At 38.7% G+C, this 21,528-nt stretch overlaps 1 protein-coding gene across 2 annotated transcripts in view; it reads left to right on the plus strand.

Moving 5' to 3' along the window:
• The window catches only part of ETV1 (ETS variant transcription factor 1), a 66,411-nt gene extending 47,082 nt beyond the window's left edge, over window positions 1-19,329 (plus strand). Inside the window, exons 8-12 of one of the 2 annotated variants that reach the window (XM_069860365.1) lie at window positions 5,056-5,122; window positions 7,496-7,566; window positions 10,625-10,794; window positions 14,495-14,596; window positions 16,568-19,328. In XM_069860365.1, the coding sequence (XP_069716466.1) occupies window positions 5,056-5,122; window positions 7,496-7,566; window positions 10,625-10,794; window positions 14,495-14,596; window positions 16,568-16,789 (632 nt within the window). In that variant the 3' untranslated portion in view covers window positions 16,790-19,328. Of the gene's footprint in view, window positions 1-5,055; window positions 5,123-7,495; window positions 7,567-10,624; window positions 10,795-14,494; window positions 14,597-16,567 lie in introns of both variants that reach the window. The other variant, XM_069860366.1, reaches the window with a different exon arrangement.
• The last annotated feature ends 2,199 nt before the right edge of the window (window positions 19,330-21,528 follow it).

Genomic DNA, 21,528 nt, shown 5'->3' on the forward strand with positions numbered 1-21,528 from the left:
CCTCAGTGGTGGTAAACAGCTACTTTCTGCCATGAGGCTAAATGTGTTTCAGTAGTGGATGAAGCACTCCTTTGTAAATAGTTTGTCAGTGCTCTTGGAAATCCATGAATAGAAAAGTTACTTCAAACATGATTGTGATATTAGTAAGTTTGAGGCCAAAAGTATGATGTATTCTAGCTCAAACATTTTACTTTAAAAAGGATAGCTTTGTCTCATCATTTGATAAAAATCTCTCCCAATGCACCAACCACATGTCCATGTACCAGAGAAATGCTTGGGATGCACGAGGAAGTAATGGGTGAAGCCCTGCAAGGCACCAGTGAGGACTGTGTGTGTACCACAGGGTCAAGTTGACACGTGTGAGTGGCACTTGGGAGGCAAGTTGGTCCCAGCTACCTGAAAGGCCCTTCTGTGCCTGGTACCACAAAGGGAAAGATTCTGTATCTTGCCTATGGGAAGGCAAGTGGCACAGCACATTATGTCTCTCCGTAGAGATACACCAACTCTGAATGGCTGAAACAGGTGCCAAAGTCCATGTAATTACTTTTCAGACTAAAAGGACAATTGAGGAAGATCCAGTGTATGTAAAATTACAGGACTGTCTGTATGCACTGGGAACTGTTTCTATTCTTAATATGACTTAGTTGTTAATAAAACATAAATTGGAGAAATGGGTGGGCAAACACTAAGATGTTCCAGTTTTAGTGTTGTCACTTCATTTCTTGCCTGTAGGGAAGGAGACAAATTTCACATATAAGTTGAGGTGTTTGATGAATTCATGTGACTTTGAGATTAATTTTAGTGACTGGATTGATGGGCGGGGGCCAGTTGTATGTGATCCAACAAGGCTAAGTTTGAGGTCCTGCATTTGGGTCATACCATTCCATTCAACACTACAGGCTTGGGAAAGAGCAACTGGAAAGCTGGCTGGTGGAAAACGACCTGGGGATGCTGGCTGAGTGTGAGCCAGCAGTGTGCCCAGGCGGCCAAGAAGACCATTAGCATCCTGGCTTGTATCAGAAATGGCATGGCTAGCAGGACTAGGAAGGTGATTATCGTCCTCTACTCAGCACTGGTGAGGCCACACCTTGAATACTGTGTTCAGTTTAGGCTCCTCACTACAAGAAAGCTAAGGAGGTGCTGGAGTGTAGAACAAAGAAGTTGGTGAAGAGTCTGGAGCACAAATCTCATGAGGAGCAGCTGAGAGAACTGGGGTTGTTTAATCTGGAGAAAAGGAGGCTCAGGGGAGACCTTATTGTGCTTTACAACTACCTGAAAGGAGACTGAAGCCGGGTGGGTGTCAGTCTCTTCTCCCAGGTAACAAGTGCTAGGATGAGAGAAAACAGCCTCAAGCTGCTCCAAGGGATGTTTAGATTGGGTATTAGGAAAACTTTCTTCACTGAAAGGAAGCATTGGAATATCAAGTATTCAAACAGGCTGCTCAGGCAAGTGGTTTAGTCACCATCTCTAGGGTTATTTAAAAGATGTGTAGATGTGGCACTCAGAGACACAGCTTAGTGATGGACTTGGCAGTGTTAAGTTTACAGTTGCATTTGATGATCTGAAAGGTCTTTTCCAATCTAAATGATTCTATGATTCCATGACTCTATGACTTGTAAACAGGCTTGGTTCATAAGGCAGCCTCTCACCAGTACACTGCACTGTTCATCTGAGCTGCTGCACGGAGACCAGGGCCAGGCAGGTAGCTCAGCTTCCACCCCCTCTGTTTCAGATTGTACGTACCTTCTAAGCCCAGGTATCCCATCTCCCTCTCTGCAGGTGCATGTATGTAACGCAATACTTCTGTGTCACACTGTGCTTTGTCACAAGCACATGGACGGTCCCCTGGGCCTCCAAATCTTCAGATGTTGTTGATAAAATGAACTAAAAAGTAATTCAGAGTTAGAGTGTAATATAACAACGTGTCCTTAGCTAGGAAGGCTATGTAAGGTCGGAAACACAGGAACGGCTGAAGAATAAATCCTGTTTCAGGCTTCCAGTTCTTTCTTTGCTCTGCTTCATTCAGGTGAAGACAGTCATTTCATCCCATTGCCTGCAGAAGCTTCTCCGGGACAGGGAAATTGGTTGAAATTCTGTTTATTTCTGTGCAGGGTGTGATTATGGGCCTGAAACCTAGTCCTTAGCTCTGAAAAACAATTGGAAAAGAGGATTTAAGAATTCCTTACCTACTTGGAATTGTACAGGGCTGACACAATCTTAAGTTTTTAACTTCTGATGTAGTAATTAATACGAAATATTGCTTATTGAAGGACCACTCAAATGTCTTACTTAAAAATGAATCCTAGAACCTGTGCCTGCTAAATATAGTAGCAGATTTTTCTTATCCTGAGGAAGTCTGTTTGGGCTTTTTCTGCTTTGATATATTTTGATAAGGTACAGCAGAGCTTATTTCCAGTGTTTTTCTGTGTTACATTCCTAGATGAGAAGACATTCCTGCAGTGTCTAGATTACATGCAATTTTAAAATAACACCTACTGGGAAAAAATTATTTCAAACCAACATGATATAAAGCCATATTCAATGTTTTAAGATGACCGTTATGTTGCTGTTAGCAAGAGGAGCGATGAAAAATGACCTTTAAGTATTTCAAATTAATAATAAAAGATAATTTTTTTTTTTGTCTCTGTATTTTTACTTAGTTTGTTTTTTCTTAAAGGTCACCTGCTGCTCTTGAGATGATACAACTTCACAATGTGAATTATTTCATTGAAAGTCTGAAATTAGCTTGTTGTCTGTCCTAAATCCAGGCACATTTTTTCTTCAAAGACAAAAATTTGCTGAAAGGTGATAGAATCAGTCACCTCAAACACTTGGATCCTGCCATGGATGTATTTTATGCCTAATTCTGTCTCATTTGTTGTCTTGAAACAATGCTTTGAGGAGAAGAAAACACATAATTGCTCTGTAATTTCTGCACTAAAATGTTTTCTTTTGAAGTAGCTGCGCTTAGCTAGTAAAAATACTTCTGGGTCTTAGTCAAGCATTTAGTACAATTTAAAACTGCAATGGTAAATTTCATTGGTTGGACTTCTTATTAGATAAGGTAGAAATGAAAGCAGCAGGCAATTTAATTAGCAGTAATTTTTCTGGGCAAGTCATTACTTTGATGAACTTCAGAGCAATGTTTATGGCTCCTAATTAACCATGTTAGTCATTTGATTGAATAATCACTTTGGAAATGTTTCTACAATTTGATTAGAGTCTGACCCACTCTGATAGTCATAAATTAACTGATAGCACTTTAGGATAACAAGACTCTAGTTACTTTACGAGAAATAAACTCTTCCTCACTGTATTTTTCGGTCCTCTGTGGACTGTTTAAGCACAATCTAACCAGAAGATTAAGTACTGTTGGTACAATCAATGCTTGCCTTAAAAAGACTCCAGATGTTAATTATAAATGACTTAGGAGCATGGCAGAAGAAATCCCAAATTGGCTAAGAACACAACTTCTTGGATGCGTGCATAATTCTTTATTCTGTATACTCTGCTATATCACTTTGCAGGAGTGGAGTTCATGAGTCAAAAAGGATTTTGCTGCCAGTACTAGTGAATTTTTACCTAAAATAGAAAACAACATCTGTTTCTGTTCTACAGCTTCCTTTTTTTTTTTTTTTGTTTAAAACGCTGATTTTTCCATTCTCCTTAAAATTCAATCTACTTGGTAACAGTGATTCCTTGCAGGTGAACCACTACTTGTAGGCTCGACTTCAGTCTACAGAGCTGTACTTGACTCGTGTGATCAGTGAATCACTGATTCCTGTGGTTGCTCAGAATAGCTGCATGAGATATAAGAGATTCTCAAGGCCTGAGCAGGCAGGCACAGAGCATTTCATTGAGAGAGGAGGTAATGAAGAGTTAGGCACAGATGTGCAAGAGAGACCGTGGACTGTTAGAGGAAACTTATTATTACTGCCCTGTGTTTCACTTGTTCTGTGAAGTCGGTGTAAAACCTTATTTTCTTATCCTGCCAGATCTTTGGTACTCATCACTAGTCAGTGAACAGTGAAATTTTGGAATCACAGTCTGAAAGTCTGTAGGCAGTGTTGGAAAAATAATGTCTGCTCTTTTGGCCTCTGTTTGCATCTCTTAAAGAGTTACAAGTTACTGGTAACAGATTGCATAGCTTGGGGTAGGAGTTTATCACAAGATCAAATAGACTCATTAAGCAAGACTTTTGATATCCAAGAAGCGGGTTAAACATGGTTTAGAAGGGCAGACATTTATGGTGTACTTCTGTTTGCAAGTCCCTGTGCACAGGATGTGGTTACTTGGGGACAACACAAGACGTGGGGGTTAAAAATAGAAAGAGACTTAAAGAACACCATTTTCATTAACTCTCTGTTTTTTCCTTATTCCTCTTGCAGATTAGAGTAGAGATGATCAGTCGCAAACAAATACACACACTAATTTTTTGAGGGGATGTGTCTTTTTTTTTTTAAGGATGTATAGGTGGAGGGTGGAATTGGTACATCTGAGTTTCTAGAGTAAATCCTTAAAATTTGCAGAAAATTTCATTAACCCTTCAAATCCTTAACTGGAGCCTAAAGCAATACACTGCTCTAAATTCCTTGTGACATTCCTTGTATTAATGTAGAATTTGTAAGTCTGCAGTGTCACTGGCAAGCTTTTCTGTGTGATTGATTAAAATGTTAGGTCAAATGAGTTACAAGGCTAGAGATACAAGCACAGGTTTTAAAATACTTGTATTGTCTTGTGTGGGTTTTTTGGTCTGTGAACAGCCTAAAGTGTAATGGCCGTGGGATTCAGCTTTTAGCAAAGTTGATTACAGTAAGTACTTGAGTTCAAGTGCCTATGTTAGATGGGATCTGGGATCCTTATATTATGATTTTTTCCCTCTGCCATGCCTTGTGCACTCTGCTCTGAAATGCTGACTGTGTGTTGACAGGTTCCCCCTTGCTGTAACTTGCACCCTTTTTGTTACTTTTCTGCCTGCAGCCTGTCTCATTGATAACCTGCACACTTTTAATTCCAGACAGTCTTTTGATTAGCATTGTTGTCTTCTCCTTTCAGAAGTGCCTAGCTGCCATTCCATTTACATGAGGCAAGAAGGCTTCCTGGCTCACCCAAACAGAACAGAAGTTAAGTTTCCTATTATGTATCGCTTTTGTATGAGAGAAACGTAAAAAATTAAAAAGCCTGGAGGGATTTGGGGTTCACTGGTTTAATTCTGCTTCTGGGAAGATGCATATAATCTTTCTTTCCCTTCCCAGTTTTGAGTTTTTTGTGCACTGATTTTTTTTGTAGCTTCTTCTAGTGCTGTGGGTTGATCAGGATAGAAGCAAGTTTTTAATGAATTCACTCATTCCGTATTTCAAGGCCTCTAGCAGTTGAAAGGAAGAGACACTTAAAAATTTGTCAATTTGTCCATTTCATCCATTCTGCTGTTTCCCAGGCTATTGGTGTGACAGGCTCAGTTAGCTGTTAAATAATCCATTTCATACTTTAAAATGTTATCAATGAAGTTTTTTTGCTTTTCCTTTTTTTTCGGTTTTTGCAGTGTTTCAGTGCTCCTTAGCCCAGATTGTACAGCCATATGATATGATATACCAAAACGCTCGGTGACTGCAGTAAGGCAGGGTTCATTACTTTATAGGTATTATAAACAAGAAGGTCAACAGAACTAACAAAAAATAACCACTGAAAGAGAGGTTTGTACCCTCCACTCTCCTGCTTTAGTGTAACTTTCTTGTCATATATGTGATTTTTTGTTTGTTTGTTTAGGATTTATTTGTTTTTCTTCCAAGGGGCAAATTTCACAGACCTAACGGAAATTAGTTTTGAGGTTGATGGGAATTCAGACAGATGTATGAACCAAAGTCCTCTAGTTAGGCTTCATTCACTACTGAAAAGTCACAACTGGAAAGATAACAAATCTGGCCAAAAGCCCACCTGCTTCTGGTGTGTAGAATAAAGGCAGAAAATAGAAATAAAAGGTAGTATTTAACAAGGAGGTTGAAATAAGAGATGAAAACTTATAACAGTCTTGGTAACTATATGAAGTACAGAAGCTTGATAAGGGAAGTGAAAGACATCAGGGAAAAACACACATACTGCAGGGCTAAGATCGCGGATTTGCGTTTTAATCACAGCTTAGATAGGGGAAAAACAATCTTAGCCATGTTATGCACTTGTAAGTACTTGGAGGTGGTAAAATTGTTATGAGTGACGTAGAGAAAGTAGTGATGTTTGATAAATATTTGGTTTCTGTATTTGGAAATCGGTCAACATGATTTTATAGAATAAAGGTCATATCAAATCTGATTCTGTTCTTTGTTGAGATTAAAACTTTGATTGATAAAGATACTTGTATCATATAGTTAGACTTCTTATGGCATTCAGTTTGCCACTGCATTGCGTTCTGATTAAGGAGTTAGCACAAAGCAGTAACAATAAAGTACACATTAAATACATTAAGACCTGGCCAACTGACAGATCTGAAAGTGGGTGTCACTAGCCAATCATCTTTGAATGGATTGTTTCTATTATAATTCTGTAGGAATTGATATCAGGAGTGTTGCTATTCAACATTTTCAGTAAAGATACGGAACAAAGTTAATAGATAACTTTATGGCACAAAGATAGGCAGAGTGGTAAATAACGGGCAGGACAGCGCAGTCACACAAAGCAATTTGAATTGTTTGGTCATCTGGGCACATTAAACAAAATGTTTTTTTAGTATGCTGAATGTAGATCAGTCCTATGGAACCGGGAAACAGTATATTGGAAAAAAATTATTTGATGGGCCTCCTCCTCAGCTTCAAAGTGTGAAAAACAGCCCAACCAAATATTGCAACCATATGGCAAAAAGGCCTTCTGTAATATTTGTGTGCTCAAAAGGAGGGTCATAGGGAGGCAGGAGAGGAGGAGATGTTTTCTCTCAGTAAGTAGTACTGGTGAGGCTGATATTGGCATGCAGTACAGTTCTGCTCTAAGCAAAACATTAAAATAGTACTGAATAGTAAGAGTGTGTGCAGAAGAGAGTGCTAGAAAGAATGCAGGGCTGCAGACAGTGTCTTTTAATGTTAAAATTTAAATTTTACAGAGTGATCTTAATTGGAAGAAACATCAAGGGAGGGGTAACTTTTGTGAGTGTCAGGAGGAAATGCTGAGTAGGTCTCTTTCAGACTTGCAGGGAGAAGACCCAGAGGAACTAATGGTTAAAAGTGAAAGCCAGGCTAGTTCAAACAGGAAATGAAACAAACATTTTGGTATAAATCATAGAGAAAAAATGGGTGCTTTTTCATTTTTGCAGGTGGAGATCAACAGTCTTTTGGGAATGTATACGTTAGTTAAACACCCGTGAACTGAGGCCAAAATGTTGCAATTGGGCGGTGTGTAAAGAATGTGGGACCAATTCCTCTATGACTTAGTGTTCCCTCTGGCATTCAGCCTATGATCTCTTCTTTCTCCATGCATCTTTTATATAAACACCTCTGTCTTTTTAACTTACAGGCTGTATGTATGAAAAGGGACCTAGGCAGTTTTATGATGACACTTGCGTTGTTCCAGAGAAGTTTGATGGTATGTATGTATGTATGACACATCTCTCTCTCTCTCTCTCTCTCTCTCTCTCTCTCTCTCTCTTTCTTGTGTGGGGAGATGAAAAAGGAAGACATGAGGGATTTTCACTGTTGCTGATCAAAAAAGCTCGGTAGCATTCCAATTTAGGATTCCTTAACACACCATTTGTGGTGCGCCCAACCAAAGCTGACCTTTATCTCTTCAAACCAAAGTCTCCTTTTCAATAGGATGTCGTTCAGCTTTTGCCAGCAAAAGATGCTGTATCGAGAGTTGTGACAGAGGAGCTCAGTTGCTGTACTGTTGAGAAGTAATAGGAGGATTTCCATTGCACTGATGATCACATACTGCTTGTTGTTTGAGATTTAATGAAAGCTGTTCTTATAATTAGCAAAACAGCAGAGAAAGCAGCAGCCTTGGTTTTCCTGAGGATTAAGCCTTTTGTCTTGCTGTCTGCAAAGTGATGAATAGTGGGGACTGAGTGCGTAGGGCATTTTTGTGTGATTTCTGTATATTTGCACTATGTTAAACATTGTACTAGTGGTTATTTTTCAGTGGGATTGATAACACATCAATGATCTTTCCACAACGCTACCCAATACAACAGATTTTTTTTTTCAAGAGGGATTCTGAGGTCAATTAAAATAAATGGCCCAAATTATCTTCAGTTGCCCTGATGTTACATCAGTTTCCTGGTGTAAATCAGTTGATTTCAGATTTATTTCATTATAGGCAAGGTAGATCGGCTCATTATTTCTTGCTGGTGATTCTGTTAGTCTGTAACTTTGGGAATTAATTTGGAGACCAGTTACTTAAATTTACTGCAGTGACTTCTTTGTGTTAGTGTCTGTATGTTCAGCTTTATTTTAGCAGGAAAGATTAGATACTTTTTGATAAACCTGTGAGCGTCTCTCTGACCATAGCTAAAAGTAGAGCTGGAAAACTCTGGGTTTTTTTCTCCAGCTTTATTTCGTTTGTTTTCCTCCGGGAGTCACTTACATTATGAAACTACTGTGTGTCTAGCAACATTTGTTGTGTTTGCTGAAGAAGGGGGGAGCCTCTAAAGTAATCCAAAGAACTGCACATTCCTCAAATGGAGGTATCACATGCATTCCAGGTTGGTAAGGAATGGCAAGAAATAAACAGAGTATTTTAAATAATATTAAACTTAATTAAATACTGCTCAGTCAAGTATTGCATTGTCACTGGATGGACATGTTCACTGAAAGGGTGATTTATTATATTTATATCCTGGCTTTGGAATGTATGCTCCCCCTCCACACCCCCTGCTCTCTTATTAAAGCATGTTGTACCAGGAGGACTATTTACTCAGAAATTATTGTGGACCTGATCTATTTTCAGTATCAGTGGCAAATTCATATTTTTTTATGGCTATGGAATCAGACTCTGTAGTATAAGAAGTTAAAACTGTTCAGGAATAGCATTTCTCTATGCCTTTCTTGAAAATACTTTTTGTTTATTTGCGTTTTGTGCAAGGAAGGGAGTGAAAATGGAAAAGAAATACAAATAAAGTGAAAGTAAAAAATTTGGAAAAATCTGTGTGCTTGCAGAGCAAGCAGTCTGCTGCTAACTTGTATCACTGTCCACTGAGAGAACACCTTCTGCTCTAGTAGAACTGATGTTGTGATACCGATAGGTGTATTTATATTTGTAACATTATGACTTTTTAGGAAAAAATAGCAGATGTGTCTTCATGTTTTGGCCAATAAAGAAAAAGTGGGATAAGCCCAGGGGTAGTCTTGGTGTTTCAGAAGTAGATTCTCAGCTGTTTTGTCTGAAATCAAAGACTGGCACAGGTGAAGAATCTGATCCTCTGTAATACTGCACTTGCTATTTGCGCATTGCACAGCTATCATTAAACAAAAAATTCTGTCCTTGAAAAAGTCGGCCTGTCAGGACTGGAACTCGAACCTCACATAAACAAAAAAGCCTTATGTTGATGTATTTGTTTTCCACAGCTATTGACTCAATTTTCTTTCTTGATTACCAAAGGAAGTGCTCCATTTTTAATATTATTATTCTTCCTTCCACTACACAGAGCCATTCTGTAATGGCCATCAGAGCATCTTAATGTTGTGGCTGACTGTGAAGTCCTGGCTTTCTGTATTAAACAGGTCACACTGCTTATTGGAGAGTATTGCTGTTGAAATGCGGAATTTTACCAGCATATCAAGGATTGCTGTCATTCTGTGCAGAAAAAAAACATTCTCTGTTTCATCATCAGACCTTTAAGCTATTGTTGTTTGCATGAATTGTTTAGTATGAATATGATTTAAAAACAGAGGCACAGTATGGATGTAGCGGGGTGGTCTTTCATTGGCAGTTCGTGGAACAGTGCAGAATACTACTGTTCTTTAAAAGCTTCCTCTGGACTTGAAATTTTAGAAAGATTAGCTTATTGCTTTTCAGGAGGAATGCTAATCTAATATGTAGATGTGGGTAAAAGTAATATAGGCTTATATACAAGTCCAGTATGCCACAGGGGAACTCGCATATCTGCGGGATTTGCATACCTATACATAAAGCACATGCTGTTTAAGTCTAAGTCAAATACTTTGTCAAATTCTCCTTAGAAGCATTTGCATGCGAAAGAAGTTTCACTCAATAGGGTTTTGCAGCTTTATGAAGCGTACGCTACATTTTCCAAACTGGGGCTTGTGCAAAGTATAGTACACAAACACAGTTCTTCAGACATCAGGGTTGCTTAAAAAAGTAGTTCATGCTTTTACAGATAGAGGGTATTGCAAAATGGCTTGCAGGTGAGATTTGCATGTGTAAGAAGTCAATGGGGAAAGGCTTAGGGAGACTTCCATAAATCATGACTGAATTTAGGTACTTTTTCGTATATGAATGTGTTATTGTAAGTGTGTTTACAATTAACAACAGACAGGAGAATGTTGCATTTGTGGGTGGCTGGGTAGCAATAATTCCTCCTCTTTGTTTTCTTAACCCTAATAATTGATCTGCCATTTTATCTGACAAACCTACTGATGGTGATTTTTGTGCATTGCTCATCTGAAATTGTTTCTATTTCGTGCAGGTGACGTCAAACAGGAGCCAGGTATGTACCGCGAGGGACCCACATACCAACGGCGAGGCTCGCTTCAGCTGTGGCAGTTTTTGGTAGCTCTTCTTGATGATCCATCAAACTCTCACTTCATAGCATGGACTGGCCGAGGCATGGAATTCAAGCTGATTGAGCCAGAGGAGGTGGGTTAGACAGACAGCATGCACCAACATCCAGTACCCCATTCTGCAAATTTAATAGTGCTACTTCAGACCTAGCCCATAGTTTCCTTCAATATTTTGCTTCAGTAGCAGTTCAGAAGGATGACAGAAAGGGCTGGCAAGGGAGGTGCTTAAGTTAGGAGAGAAGTATGATTAAACATAGAATTAATTTCTTAGTCCCGCAACATAATAAAAATATTGCAAGTACTAGAGTTACAAAATACTGAAAATTAATTGTGGGGCTTGGACTTCTCAGAATCACTTTATGGGTAGAACTGTGTTCCAGAATCCTTTGAAAACTTGTCCCTGAATGTCTTTTAACACCAGCTACTTTTCAGTGTGAAGATGTGGGAACTTGGAATTGTAGAGTGAAAGACCCCAGTCTGACTGATGGCTAATGGTTGATTGTTAGGCAGTAATATCCTATGAAAATTATATGAACACTCCTCTTTTTAAAGCCTTCTTGAGAGTCTTCCTGCTTATCTGTATCATTAGATTTTTTTAATGCACGCTTAGATGCTAAGCTAAGGATGCACATGCACAGCTCCCCTGAACCATGAAGGACTCGTGGGGTAGATAAAATTACTTGTATCCGTGAACGTTTGCTGAAGCATGACTTGGTTCACTTGTGTGATAAACATGACTAAATTGAACAATTTATTACATAAACTTTTTTTTTTTTTTTTTTAACTGGGCAACATTAAATAATCTATCCTGTGTTCTAAACAGCCATGGAAACTGTGGGAAAATCTGGTGTGTGTGAATTTTGTTGTAATATTGATGTGGATGATTTGATAAGGATTGTCAAAAAGCAGTATTGTTCCAGTTTACTATTTCGTCCCTTGAACAGGGTTGGGTAATAAAGGAGACAGCAGCAAATTTTCTGTCAGGTTTCCTTCTGAGCTAAAGGGGACTAGGAAGGTTTGGGGCTGTAAGGCTGCTTCTGTGTTCCACCAGATATTTCTGCCATTTGCTATTGCTGGTATAAGCAATCTGAAAGAGTTTTTGCAATTAAGTTGCATCATCTGCCAACAGCCCTAAGGGGCCGATACAGTAGTTGGGGATGGCGACAGCACTTATGTCCTTTTCCTTCCTGAAAGGGCCTGGATGAGGGGCAGGTTGTCGAAAGAACACGTATGCTGGTTTTTGTTTGTCTGAGCATCCCTCGTGCTAGTGATAGTTGCCATAGCAGATCCTGACACTGTGCATTTGAGGATCTGACCACAGAACAGTCTCAGTTGATTTGCTACCAAAACTTTGCTGGCAGGTCTGAAGCCATAGCAGGCTATATGACTTCTTAGTTGTGTGACCTAGCCCAGAACAGAGTGAAATTTTTAGAAAGGCTTTTGTTTGGTTTTGGTGAATGAGGTATCTGACTTTTCCCCCCTGCCCCAGTCTCAGTATTTTGTGTCTTCCTAGTATGTTCAAAGTTTTTCAAGATTAAAGAGCTTTACTGAAAAATGGTTCCCAGTAGATGGTGCAAAAACTGTGTAAATTTTGTTAGCAAAACAAAACCCTAAGGTTTCCTTAGTGTGTAATTCCCTGAAGAACTGGATATTCTGATTTAGGTTAACCAGGTCATCTGCTTGTCTGACATGGTAGCACTTCCTTTGGGTTTTTGAGCAGCACTGCATCCAAGATCTGGAGGAGGCAGGCTACTTGAAACTTGCTCATTCCTATGTGCCCTTAGGGACTACAAAAGAGCCTAAGTTGTTTTCAAATGAGTGTCAGGATCTGACAGAACCTGTCGATTAAAATAAGAATAGCCTATGGGAAGTTGCACATTTTTGCTGGTTGCCAAGTGTAAATTGAGGGGAAATCAAAGAGCTTGTTGGTTCAGCTGTGGCAGGTTAGGATGTCAGTGATATGACCTTCCCATCCAATCCCTTTCTAGAGGTTTTTTTATGCCCTTGTAGAAAGAGTGACAACAAAAATGAATATGTATCAGCTCCTTGAACACCATGTCTACAGAATGTAAAGAACTGTGGAGGCTGAAAATTAGGTGTAGGTCTATTTCTGCTGCCTTGTTACAGGGAGAGCAGCCTTCAGCAGGAAAGTGGAGCAGAAGGCTAGAAGCCTGAATCCCTTTCCAAGAGCAAGACTTGATAAATGCTGTGCAGTTGTGGAACAGGAAGGCTCATTTACTAAGACTGCTTCTGGACCTGCTTGTTTGTTTAGGAATATCAAAATAACACAATATAGCATACTCTTAACCATTGTTTTGTTGTAATTGTCTTTGCTGTGTGTTTATTTATTATGCAAGCCTGCTATGTTTGGGGCTTCTAGGACTCTGATTAATGCAGAAAAAAAACTTGGCAGGAGTAAGCAGTGATGTAGGCGTGTGTTACAAAGATGAATAGTTGAATCAAAGTTACACATCTAGGCCAAATCCACAGGTGGAATAAATTGACACGATTAGAGGTATGTTTCAACACAGCTATAACGTGGCTTAAGTTAGCACAGCCACGATGATAATTTACATAAGCCTAAAAGCTGCACCACAGAAAGGAAATAATGCTTTAAAAAGAAATTTTAAAAATTATTGTCTAGGTGGAGATCCAAGTAATGGGTTTTTGCTGTTGTTAATTTAGTCCCCTTCAATTCTCAGTGCTGCATGTCATCTATGGTTTGCATCAAAACACCTAGGGTAGAGTTTCATAGAGCAATCTGTGGAGAAGCTGCTTGGCTACTCTCTCCATTTCCCAGATCTTTATGCATCTGCACCTCTCAGACATTTTTATAATACGTACCTTAAAGAGTTTATCAGTTCTGACTTCTTTTCCTCTGGTGACATGGTAGTCAGTAATTGAAATGTCACCAATAGTTGGTTGTAAATTCAAGCGGAGAATAAGCAGTTAAGATCTTTAAACAAAAGGTCTCTTTGTCCAGAACTACCTCTGGCAACAAAACAGGAAGTGTAAGGCAAGTAGAAGTCATAGTCAGAGCAGGAGGCATCTTGTTCTCTATGGAATGGCTTCACGAGTTACTTGTAACTCCCTTTTTATTATTATTTTTTAAGGGAAATTGTACAACTGCAACTATGAAATTTCTGTCGCATTCTTCGTACTACCATGTAGTTCTTCTAAGCAATTTTACCCTGCCTCCTCTGATAATTCTTTTTGTTTGCTGAAGTAATACTTAAGACTGGGAGTTGGCTTTTCACTATTGTGTCTTCTCTTAATCTCAACATCACTGTCATTCCAAGTGCAGTTTTTATTAGTTCATGAAGTAAGTGTGTGTGTGTGTTTTAATTTAACTTCGTGTTCTGACAGAAAGGAAAACACAGGAATAGTACAATTATCCACAGTATCTAACTGAAGAAGAGTCTTCATCTTTCATGAAAGTTTTCTGGTGGAACTTGATAAATATTTTTTGTCTATGATCTGTTTGTATGGCTTTATTTTTTTTATTGATTTTCTTTATTAAAAATAATAAAAACCCCTCAACCCTCCACCGCATTTGCAAATAAGTAAGTCTACTTCAGATGTAATGGATGACTATGTGCCCAATTAAAAATCATAGTAGCATGTGGGAAATTCAGGTCATGGGAACCCTTTTCTCCTGTGTTTATGCATTCCACCTGCAGGGTTTACCCTCCTTCGTCCCCCAATAAAATATCTGATGATAAGATCTGCTTGTTAAATGCATTTAACAAATCAATGCTAATCCACTTTTGTGGCAGGTGGCACGTCGCTGGGGGATTCAGAAAAATAGGCCAGCTATGAACTATGATAAACTTAGCCGATCACTTCGCTATTATTATGAAAAGGGAATCATGCAAAAGGTGAGTAGCTAATTTTGTATTAAATTTCACTGGAGTGTTGCATATTAATCTGTAAGTCGTTTCACGAGGAGTACTTGTAACTGCATGGCTTTTGGCAGGTTTTTAATCTATTTAGACAAACACTAAGCTTTTTCACCTACCAGGCCCAGTATATGCATCAAAATATTTTTTTCTATGTAAAAAATGTCTGTGGTTTTTGTTCACAAAATGCACATCATAGGGAAAGAGGTAACATTCAAAAATATCCAAAAGAGCTTCCTGGCACCTGGATAAGTCAAACAGTAGAGTATGGTATGAATAATGTTTTGCACATCCAAATCAGCTGCCCAGTGCTTGGGTACATTGCTAAGTGCAAGACAGAGGAGAAGAATTATACCTATTAACATACTAAATACTTTTCTACCAGTAGTGTTGAAATAATACCATTTTTAAGTGGAATTTAGTATTTTATAGTCGACTGAACTATGAGAAATATTTAACAATAATTTATGTATAACAGTCTGGTCTTGCTGACAGTATTCAACCCGTCCTACTGTGGCTTGCTGATTTTACATGTGTGATTTTAAATCTTGCTATATAGTACTGTGTAGATGGACTGAGAAATCAATAGGAGAGACCTGTCTGCTTTATCTACAAAACTGGCAGGTGTGATCAAAGATCATAATGAGAGCCTTGTTCTGTAAAACTTGTTCTATATCTTTTCATGTAAGTTTTGTGACCTGGGATAACTAACATGTTTATATCTGCCGTTTTCCAATTCCGTGAACGGCAGCAATGCTCTTGGCTTAGGTTACTGGGCAACTTCTCCAACAGATTTTGCGAAGTCTTGGTTTGGAGTTGCTTGGGATCACTCATGCTAGTTAGTGTATGTTAAAAACTAATGGCAGTTGTAGATTGAGAGCAGTTTTCTTTACTACAAGGTTTGTATGCCTATTTTTTCCCTTTTTTAAGTTAAGCAGTGGTAAGAGGTTATGCAAATGCCCAGTTTCTGAATGCAGACTTCAGTCTGTCAAACTTGATGGCTATATTTGATGCAAAAAATTCTATTGCAGATATAGCTTCTCCCAAAACTTTACATTATTTATAGAATTAGTAAGCTGAAAATTTAAGGTGATGCTTCAGACTATTTTGCACCCGTAAGAATAGAATTAAGTTTTCAACACTTGCTACCTTCATTCACTTGCTTCCAATGCCATGCTTTCTGGAGTTGCAAGAAGCAGACAATTTGATCTTTATTTTAAAAGAGTTTTAATAAACTGTGAGCGTGCAACATGGTTCATATTTTTGAAAATACTTCTTTAAGGTGCTTGAAAAGACACTATACTGACCTTTTTTGTAAAATAAGACAGTAATTCTGTATTGTTTTTATTATTCTTTAGCTTTTAGGAAGATGAAGCACAGGCATATGGTGCTATTTATGAATAAAGAAAGACTTTAGGATATTTGGACAAATTGCCCCTCCATAAGCAAATCCAAATGTCCCAGCTTTGCATGAGCAATTGCTAAGTACATATTAGCTAACATATTTGCTTACACTGTCCCTGTACAATCAGCATGCATTATAACTAAGTGCTTTTATACTTAAGTATGAATCAATCTGCGTAAAGTAAAATTCATTTTATCATGCAATGTGAATCTTTTTTCCATTTTGCACAGTATTGGACTTAGTCATTTTCTTTTGCAAGTATAGCGACAATTTGTTTACATTTTACAATAAGAACAATTCCCATCTGTAGTTAAGCGTAGGAAATGATCATAAATAAATGTTTACAATACTTAGTCCATTTTCCAAGAGGATATCACATGTGACAAAATCAAGAGAGTTTTGCACAGTCTGTTTCTGCAAATTACTGTTGTCTTTGCATTATTAATTGCATAATGAAGGTGAGTTCTTCACAAGGCTGTTAAACTTGGAGTTGCTAAACCATGAGGCCTTACACTGCACCTTTTTCTCCCTTCTGTTGTCCTAAGGTGGCTGGAGAAAGATACGTCTACAAGTTTGTTTGCGACCCTGAAGCGCTTTTCTCCATGGCTTTTCCAGACAACCAGCGCCCCTTACTGAAGACGGACATGGAGCGCCACATCAATGAGGAGGACACTGTCCCTCTGTCCCACTTTGACGAGAGTATGGTCTACATGCAGGACGGTGGCTGCTGCAACACCCACCCCTATAATGAAGGCTATGTCTATTAACAACAGTGACGGTGAACGGGATGTTTTCCCCTCCTTTAGGCTTCTCCTCTTTCACAAGACCCAGAGGAAAGCTGAATCGACTTCTGTTTGTTTTTAAATAGTACACTAAAAGGGGCTTTTCCTGTTGCATTACTCCTACCGTCTGCCATGGACAGCGCACTTTATTTGAAAGGGGAGGGGTTGGAATTTAAATGTTATTCTGTGTAACAGGAGGAAAAGGGTGGGTTTGCTTTTTACTTAAGTTTGAGAAGGGAACACACAGGTTTTAAGTACAAAAAAAAGCTATATCATGTCTGTTTTGTTTCATATCAGCATAAGATATTGTACATTTTCTCTGAGTATCTGTAGTACAGTTAATTCTCATTGTTCAAAATAACTACTTGATGATATCAGCACAGCATGCCTAGGGCATTTGTTTCTTGGCATTCTTAATTGTCTTTTTGCAAAGAGAGGCAAAGTATATACCACAGCATTTAATTTAAAAGCTTGGCTTGCAGTGGCGCACCTTGCACCATGCCTCTGAAGACAACCAGTTATCTCGAGAGTTTTTCCTTTTTTTCAGGTTTTCTTCAGGTGTGACCTCAAAAAAAGGTAAATACACTGACCAAGCAGAATCCTTGACCAAACTGCAAGCTGCATGCTGTATCTGGTGACACGTTGCTATACATGTATGGCCCATGCTATGACTTAGACCTTTCAAATCTATTTGAGGGTAGTAATTACGTGTGGTAGGCTTTCTGACGATCACGTCAGCATTAAATACAGGATCATGACTGGGAGGGAGAAAACATTTTGTATCCTTCCATTTCCTTTGGTACATAAATAAGTTATTTAATCAATAGGAATTAACTGTACTAAGTCACATATCTAATTATGCTGTTTAGACACAGCAAGCACTCCTTGAGAAAAATATCCAATACACTAAATAGGTACTTTAGTAATTTTTAGACACGGTACCCATTAATATGCATTTAAACCTTTTATGCTGTGTTATGTTGATAACATATATAAATACTAGATAATGCTAATGCTTCTGCTGCTGTCTTTTTCTGTAATATTATCTTTGATGCTGAATTTACTATGACCATTTATAAGCAATGCTGTAACTACAGGTAGCATTTCAGGACAAAATAGATGACTTGAACCATTTATTGCTTAGAAAATTGCTTACGCCATAGCTGTGCTATAAGCAGCTTTTACGCGCATCCACAAATGACTAGTAAGCTTCAGCTTGCTAAGGAAAGCTCTGCAGAACCTTTTGTAATTTGCGGTGGAACGGAGACTTAGATGAACTGTCAAAGAATACCATGAAGTCACTGTATGACGTAGTGCTGGCACTGATGTTACCAATCAACTTGTTTTGGACACTAAATGTAAATGTGATCAGATATGCTCAGAAGACAATTTCAATTTTGAGGTGGTTTTTTTTTGTTGTTGTTATTTTTTCAAATTGTTTTATATTCTGAGAGGGATAATCTTGAACACAAGCTACACACACTATTCTGTATGTCAAACGAAAAAAAGAAATGCCCTGAAAGAAAACCAAAAGTTTTAAATATTTATGAGCACCTTTTCTGAAGTATAATGTTTCCTAGTTTAAAGGAAGGGAGGGGGTTAAAATCTGGATTTCTTTTTGGGCCCAGGGAAATTTAAATAGATCTTATATGGATACCTCATTTTCCTGTATTCCTGAGAAGCAGGAGGAAAATGAGTGCATAATAATAAAACAAGAATAATAATTTTCATCATAATAGATCAATTTCAAAGACAATCGTAGGTGATGGGTTAATTTTCCATCCTCTGTCGGTTAAGACACTGGTTAAACTATGAATATTGTAATATGCAGTTAGTCAAAAGTAAAGAAGTAGTGGTCCCTAGAAACCACAGGTGCATAAGAAACATTTGGCAGGTATTTAATGTACTCAGACCCAAAAGACAACATATTTTATGGGAATGTATATATGCCTTAATATGTCACCTAATTCTGTCATCCATAAGTCTCAATGGCACTTGAATTTTCAGTAATCGCCCTAGAATCAGAAATATAAAATTGCAGAATTAGCAAAAAGGAGAGGGAAAAGGTTGAGTAAGATTGTTTCAAAAAAATGTGGTTTCCATTGAAATAAGGTTCAAATGAAACATGCTTTGATGAAAAGTCCTTGGATTGGTTTTGGTTCTTTAATGTCAGCACAGAGCGCCTCTTGCCTGTGGCAGGATATGGATATTTGGGAATGGGGTTGGACAAAATGGGGAAAAAAAGAAGAAAAAAAGAGAAAAAAATGCATCAAATGTGTAATATTTAAGAAGAAATATATATATATATGTATACGGTAGTGACTCACTGAACAAAACAAGCAATCAGACCAACATTACATGATCTCTCAGCAGAAGATACAAAAGTCTTTCACTGAACTGATTAACCCTTTTTAAAATGTACCTAAGAGGTTTATTTAAAGTCTGTTTTTATTCCACTTTTTTGTTTGTTTGGGGTGGTTGGTTTGTTTTTTTTTTTTTTTTTGGTTGTTTGGGGTTTTCAGGTAGAATAATAAATCTGGCAGCTGATTTCTGCAAGATTGTTGTGTATTGGATTCCTGACCATTTGGGCTGGAGAGGCCCCTGCAGTAAGGTGGCTCTGCTGGAAGAGGAGATGGTGTCTGTTCCCAGGGCCTAGAATGGCTTCCTGTAAAATGTAAACAAAAAAGAAGTGAGGAGTATGTACAATTCATGTGTGTATACGTGAGTTACAGGCAGGAGTTAGTTTATCAAAGCATTGTATTTGACTGATGAAAGGGAGGAGGGTGCTCCATGTAAATCTAGAGTAAAACTGATTTGAAGGTGGGATCTTTGGGGCTGCGGAGGGGTGCTGGGCTTGCTTTTGGTCGGTTGGGGATTTTTGGTTTTGTTATCAAGCTGTGCCACAAATGGAGGAAAAACACAGGAGTTAGCTTGTGTGTCTTTTTGCTGCCCAGAGCTGTGGGCAGCCCGAGGCAGGGCTACTCTGGACCAAATCCATGAGGCATCACTGCAAGACCCACACGCTCTGGTAGAGCTGTAGGCGCTCGGGTTTCCTTCGCTGTGGCAGTTCAGTTGCAGCAGTAGCTGGTTGGAGTTAAAGTAGATAAGGACTTGGCAGATCCCTTCAGAATCCGTTTGAGAGAGTTAAGATTACAGGTTGTGGGCAATGCACGGATTTCACTTTAGGTACGTGGCTTTCCATGACGGAGAGTCTAAATCTTTTCTTTCCAAGGTCCCACCAGTCTGACTTTCCCGTGCACCGGCTACAGTACAAATCTTAGCGTTGTGTTCTCTGAAAGCGTGGATTCTGTCTGCTTGTCAGACCAAATCTCATTTCTTTACTTACAATTGGCTGCTGTGTTAACTAGAAGAAATTGGGATACAGGAACATAAAGGATTGTTGTTCCTTGTGAAGAGCCCTTTACTTGGAATCTTTTTGGTGCCTAGGACTATTCCCTACGGATTAGTGCTTAGAGTTTTGTTGCCCTTGACATCTGACCAGTTCGGGCTACAAGTCCATCTTCCCAGGACAATATAATCTAGTAAATATTTTTGCTTTGTTTGTGGCTTTGGTTTGGTTTGTTTTTAATAGCAGGAAATAGGTCAATGTATGCAAAAGGTATTATGGGGATGTCTTTGGATTGTTAATGGCTGTATTTTCTCCTCTGAAGAGCATTAGCTTCAGTTCACATACTACAGGTAATCACACCCATGAACAGCCCTGTTCAGTGCTCACGTTTATAGCACTTGAGAGGATTTCTCCAAGTAATCTCCTTCAAAGACCTTTTGGAAGTCTTGACTAATATGTTATCTTACACTTTTTAAGAGTCATTACTCTTGAAATATCTCACCTAGATGTAGCCGTAAGAGCCTAGAAGTTTAATTTCCCAGTTGTCTTCACTGGTTGGTTGGGGTTTTTTTTTGTTCTGTGTGGGTTTTAATTTTTTATTTTTTTTTTTTATATCTGAGAATACTCTGCTTGGAAAGGGAGCAGCTGGGAGCAGGTGCCTGTGCCTCAGAAAATCCAGTTCAAAGTTCTCTGCGTTTTGCTAAGATGCCAGACCAAACTGGAGCATCTGCAGTTCATAACTGAGTCCTGCCTTCCTTGCTCTCCTATGGAGGAGGCAACTACAGTGGATCATCTCATGTTATTTCTGCTGCAGGAGTGGTGGTCTCTGGCAGAGCAGGAGGGTGGAAAGCTAGGGGCCGTAGCATTTTAAAATTACTAGGTAGCCCGCAGCTGTCTCTCAGATCCCTAGGGATCATAAATGCAAAGCACTATACATTAGTACCCAGCTTTCGTGACTGCATAGGTAGGTAAAGTTAACTTTACATCTTTTACTTCAGGAAGTTGAAATACTGGTTTTCCCCTTGATCACCAATTTAGTTTGTTTGGGAAGGAAATAGCCGTGCCATCTTCTTACATAATAGTCTGGAAATACCTATGCAAAGTCTCATTGACATTTTCCCAAAGAACTATTTTTGTGTGAAAATGAGACAACAAACATCACCAAAAGGAGGAAAAAAAACCCCTCCAAGATATCCATACACGTCTTTAATACTGCTGCGGTATTATCCTTATTATATACTTCATTGCCCTGAACTCAAAAATACACAGCGTGCTCTGCAGGTTTTTTTGGGAAGTGAGTTAATAGAGGTTACAGGAAGCAACCTTGAGGCAGGGTCACAATGGAACATTTGGGTTTGGGAAGCCATAATCCTGT

This window comes from Phaenicophaeus curvirostris, chromosome 6 (assembly GCF_032191515.1).
Source record: "Phaenicophaeus curvirostris isolate KB17595 chromosome 6, BPBGC_Pcur_1.0, whole genome shotgun sequence".
In the NCBI taxonomy this organism is placed as follows: Eukaryota; Metazoa; Chordata; class Aves; order Cuculiformes; family Cuculidae; genus Phaenicophaeus; species Phaenicophaeus curvirostris.